The following is a 5,847-nucleotide window of genomic DNA, read 5'->3' on the forward strand; positions in this document are numbered from 1 at the left end:
GTCTGTGCATTCTTTTAATTCAGTTAACAAGGGAGAAGTCAATCTGTCAGTTAGACAGGTCCCAGGGGTCATGGGTCAAAGGGAGAATAGCTGTTCTCTCTCACATTACTCTAGGTGTATGTATGGTATTGCAGAGCATGCGTGTGTTTTTGCAGCTCAGGAAACTGTCGTTACACACTTAGCTTACTACTGGAACTCATTCAGGAAACTGAGGGGGCCTGAGAGAGTGTCAACAACACCAAGGTGGAGACTGAAATGTGGCATATGGAATACTGGATTGATTTATAGACTGTTTGATACTTCAACATGCTAGTCTAGATACTAGCTGAACTAGGATTGTTTTGAACTGTCACATTATCTAGTCTAAGATACTAGCTGAACTAGATGTTTTGAATACTGTCAACATAGCTAGCTAAATACTAGCTGAACAGGATGGTTGATACGCAACATAGTCTAGTCTAAGATACTAGCTGAACTAGGCTAATGATAGATCATCATGTTTAGCTATACAATCATTAGCATTGGTTTCAGCAAAAGATCATCATGTTAGCTATACTTAGCTGAACTGGGCCAATGATCGATCATCATGTTAGCTATACTTAGCTGAACTAGGCTAATGATAGAATCATTAGCATACTTAACTGAATGCTAATGATGATATTTCATTTAGCTATCTTAGCTGAAACTAGCTAATGATAGATCATCATGTTAGCTATACTTAGCCGACTAAGCTAATGATAGTATAGCCAACATGATGTAATGTTATTAGGCTACCACGTGAACACACATCCACTGAGGTGAAATCGCAGTCAGAGCTATGAGGAGGAAGGTTTAAAAGTAAGTCTCTCCATTCATCCCTTTATCACAGAGAAGCAAAAGACTTGAATGTGAGTCTCAATAACAGACTAGCTGTTGTTTCCATGGTGATAAATAGACTAATCTTTAGGTTGCACTCAGCTGGCAGTAGTATGTGTTGTGTTCATTTACAAACAACAAAAACAGGATATGAAAGACACTACCAGGTTCACTCACTGACAGTGATTTTCAGCACAGAAGACTCAGCTTCAGGAAAAGGTAGACAGATTTTTTCTCTGTTTTTTGTACCCATTCCAGTGCAGTCATGTTGGGTGGCATCCTGGTGTGGCAGAACACATGGGCTCATGTCCCAAATGGCAACCTACTCACTATTAAGTGCACTACTAGAAGCACACTATATAGGGAATAGGTTACAATTTGGGCCGCAGTATGTAGACTCTACTACCAAGCCACAGCAGAGGAACCATCTGGTTATTTTTACCCCTGGTTTAGAGCAGGGCAGGCTAACTAGCCAACAGAGGAAGGTAGTGGAGTCTGTGGTTTTCCTGTCCACTCTCCTTTTGGCTTCCTCTTTCCCTCTGATGCGGATGACATCTCTCTGCTGGCTGTTTACTCAGAGTGAGAGTGGGTGACGCACTACGCGGGCTCACACAAATTCTCTGCGAGTTACGTTATTTCCAGACAACTAAAATCCTCCACTTCCACCAGAGGCCTGGGAGAGGCTATTTTGAGGTTCAGGGCTCCGCTGTGTGTAGCAGTGTGTATAGGTAGGTTGGGCAGCAGAACCAACATACTCCCTGTTGTGACGTCCAGTCTCGGTGGAATGGTGGTTGTGAGGACCCTGGGAATGCCCTATTTGTAGAGATCTTAGACCGTGTTTATACTAGCTAACTGCATGTGGCTACCGGCTAGCACCATTACATTGGCTTTCACAGCAGCAGCTTAGACTCCACAGGACAAAGCTGTAGCTACAGTTGAGGTGAAATTCGTTACTCTGTCGAATTAAAAACATCCACCCTATAATGATAAAAACAACATTTACATTTCCTGAAAATTTGGTGGCAAGAAACATTCAAGGCTAAATTGCTAAATGCCACATTATTACATTAGCTAAGATGTATTTTACAGTAGTCGGCTGACCATGTACGGTCAGTGAAGGACAAGGTGAGGCAGAATAAATAGGACGTGGTATCCACAAGGCAACGAGACCGGTAATCACTCAGTCCTAACGTTAATCACCTCTAACTGGTTCCAGGGCTGAGACCGGCTAGTAACGTTAGTAGTAACCGGCTTTTTTRCTTGTCATAMGAATCCATCTACCAGAAAATACAGAATGTCAACACTGTCTGATACTGACTGTTTGTTTCCACACAGTAAAACATGTGTAACTAGTAAGCCAGAAAAGGAAACCATKAGCTCGTCAATTTCACAGTGTCGCTAAATCAAATACATAATTATTAGCTAGCAAGACTAATATGGCACCAAACGGCAAGTTCAACAACCTATTTTCAGCTGTCACGGGTTTGGTGAGCCGCTGGCTGCTCGTCGTTCAAAGCCTGCTAAAGTCGAAAACACAGGTTAACCAGCTAGCTAGCTTTTGGTAAAGTAACCAACGTAAATCAATGTYCTTACCTGGGCATGTCCAATCCGTGTGTCTGTATCCAGATTCAGTTACAGTCGCCACATCTTTTGACCTGGACTGTCTTCATCGAACTGTCTGTCTGTATTTAGAAAACGCCAACGCGACTCTCGGAAGTAACGTAGCTTCCGAGGCGGTGGCACGTGATGAAATCATACGTACGTCAAATGTGACGCTCCAGGGTTGGACCTCTGATTTGCCTCGTGCTGAACACAAGGTGGCGCTATTATGCTGAGAAATTACTAATGCAGTGAAGTCAGATGATGTGTAGGCAGTAGCCTCTATAGAGGCCGCATAGGGGCTATCAAGTCCTCATTCACAGGCAGCCTAGAAAATAATTTAATAGGTTACTAGTTGTAGCAATACTGCACTTCCCATGGTAGCGTGTTGCTACTATGTATTTCGTATTTCGTATTTGAGTGGATATAGCCAAAATGTTGTTGTATTCAGTGGGCCAGTATTTCTTCTATGTTTAGCTTATTGGCAATGCCCATTACACAAACGGGTTGCAGTTTTTAAACTGCAGTAAACGTGTATTTGACTCTGGTATTTTGGACGCAGTAATTGCAGAATAACTGCAGTGAGATATACGCGAGTGTAACTAACTGCAGATGCACTGGAAAAATTACTGCAGTGGAAGAACTGTGTAATTTGGTACACAGTATTTGCAGCATACTGCAATTATACTCACTTTAACTGCATCTTTTTCGCAAGGGTGTGCACCAATACAAATTAATTACAAGGCATTTCTATGAAGTCAACCTCAATAACACATAGCTTATCTGTTCTGTGGGTCAAACTGCATGGTTTGGAGGATGGTGGGACATGACTGTCACTGGAATTACATTTGCAGTGTTCTTTCTCAACATTCCAAATCCTGTTTGGCTGGGGAAACTGAACGCACCAGAAGAGCAGCGAGTCACACAGGTGTAGTCTATGGGTATAGATGACAGCCCTCCCTGAGAGGGAGACCTGCCCTGTACGGGAGGAGTGGCACGTGCTTTGGTTTCACTCAGCCAGTCCAACAGACCTTCAGGCAGGTAGTTCGGGATCCTAGCCTATTGAAATCAGCTTTATTCTCGCTGTTGGAACTATAATCAAATCCCGAGGTGTCGCCAACAGCTGTTATTAGGATTATTGGTGATTCCACGGTGCACCACGGTGTGGAATACACTGCCAGGCAGCGCGTAAAGGCTCCAGGATGACACCATTAGACGGACATCAAGCGGAGGAACAGGACTCGCAGAGCAGGAGGACTGCAGAGTGTCCCGTGTGTTATGATAGTCTCTCCTGCACGGAGAGGACCCTGAGCTGCGGACACGTTTTCTGCCACGACTGTCTGGTCAAAACCTTGGTCAGTATCAACAGGGACAGCGTCATCAGAGACACCATCATCTGTCCCGTCTGCCGACACCTGACTTTCATCAAGAAGCAACAGGAGGTTGGGGTTCCTCTCGCCCCGGGGAAAGAGGCYGAGGAAGGAGGCGGGCAGACCTTGAAGGTCCCTGTCCCTYCACCAGAACCTGGTAACCCACAGCATCACCATGAAGCACGGCGCACGTCAGGGCATAGTAGCTCACCGTCTGATTCAAGTGGACTGAGCTGGATTGTGAGACGCTTTAGGTGGATTTCAGAGAGATGCAGGAGTCGAAGGATACTATCACTGATCAGTCCCGACCACAGAAACTCTCAGATTTTCATCATCAGTGCCCAGGGCCGACCCATGGCTGATGAAGATGCGGTTAGCCTGGACACTATGCCTGTTGTTCCCCAACCCAACCGCAGGAGACGGCGCATCAAGATTTGCACAACGGCACGTTGCTTGGTCGTTCTGCTTGTGATATTCACATTGATGGCAATGGTAGCTGCCACACTTCCTTGGATTATATTGGCATAGCCCACAAAGCCAGAGCCATATGGCTGTAGCATATGCATGGTGCGTCATTACGCACTACTTGATCGTCATTACGCACTATTTCTTGTTATTGTATGGTCTAATTTTCTCTTCACTCATGCTCTCATGAAGACAATTTATTGCACTTAATTAACTGAAACATCTCACTTTGTCCATTCTGTCAATACATATACACTATATTGTAGTGCCATATAGTTTGAACTTGTACAGCGTGTTCCTTGTATGCATGTTTGTCCTCAATGCCCTGGACAGGATCTAGCTAAGTCACTGAATGAAACAGGACTGGTTCAGTCACTCTGGTGACTGCAATAAAGTGTGTGTTTATGGAAAAGGCATTGTCTTATTTCCTAAATGTATACACTTTATGATGGTGATTTGGTTAATAATGGTTGAAATATTGGTCCTAAGATCMAAAGAAAAGGAGKCCCCTGTGAACATGCCTCCATATTCACCCATTACCATAGGTCTATAACTACCCCTGCTCACCATATAACTGCCCCATATGTTGTTGGCAACAAGTCCTGAATAAAGAACGGTGAGGGTTGCAATCCCAGCACCTCTCATGGAGACCATTGTTATGTGTTTCTGGTTGTAAGTTGTTTTACCTGTTTAATGAGAACGTCAGTGACATTTACGAGTATAGGCTACAGTTACTTTATTAGAAGGACTAGATAACCAACACATCATGTGCCAAAGTATCTTTATGTCCTACCGGCACATGGTATATTCTGACAATGCAAACASAGAAAKGGAGATAGAAACAGAGACTGACACAGAGACACATGAGAGGCACCGAGACAGAAAGAGACACCGAGACACAGAGAGAAAGTGCGCTCTCAAATGCCTTCAGTATCCTCGGCAAATAATTAATGTGAGTCCCTGGCAGGTTGAAGGAGCAAGACCGACTTGCAGGTAAAGATGAGCATGGGTCGGAGATTGATTGCTGTAAAGAGAGACTAGGGGCATGGGAACACTGAGGTGTTGTCTTACCACTGACACCACGTAGAGGCCCTGCTATACCAACACCAGGGAGAGAGAGTTAGCTCTGCTTTCTCTATTGTGAAGGGATCAATGTGTACAGTTTATAATGGACAAGGAATGTACAGTATTGGAGGATCTGATACAGGGCCTATATAGTTGTGTAGGCTACATGGTGAACATGAGAGGTGTTGCATAKTCATATAACCTGTATATATATATATGTTCATGTTCTGTTTCTAGAGTACTAGTGTGTATATTGGGTCACTAAGTGAATATATGTGAGTACATGAGTTGTAGTTATTACTAGTTTACTACCACTGTATGAGAGCTACTGTAAATTGCTCTGTAAACGACTTTCATGTAAGTTTCTTCTGTAACACTTTCCCAGTAAGTTGCTCTGTAACACTTCCATTAAGTTGCTCTGTAACACTTTACAGTAATTGCTCGTAACATGTTCCATTAAGTTCTTCTGTAACATTTACTGTAAAGTTGCTCT

At 43.7% G+C, this 5,847-nt stretch overlaps 1 protein-coding gene across 1 annotated transcript; it reads left to right on the forward strand.

The window, feature by feature from the left end:
* The first annotated feature begins 3,388 nt into the window (after window positions 1-3,388).
* LOC112079861 (RING finger protein 222) lies at window positions 3,389-4,939 on the forward strand. Its single transcript, XM_024145674.1, has one exon. It carries the CDS (start codon window positions 3,657-3,659, stop codon window positions 4,350-4,352), a length of 696 nt encoding a protein of 231 aa, XP_024001442.1. The 5' UTR covers window positions 3,389-3,656; the 3' UTR covers window positions 4,353-4,939.
* Window positions 4,940-5,847: the final 908 nt, after the last annotated feature.

This window comes from Salvelinus sp. IW2-2015, unplaced genomic scaffold, assembly GCF_002910315.2.
Source record: "Salvelinus sp. IW2-2015 unplaced genomic scaffold, ASM291031v2 Un_scaffold9947, whole genome shotgun sequence".
NCBI classification, from domain to species: domain Eukaryota; kingdom Metazoa; phylum Chordata; class Actinopteri; order Salmoniformes; family Salmonidae; genus Salvelinus; species Salvelinus sp. IW2-2015.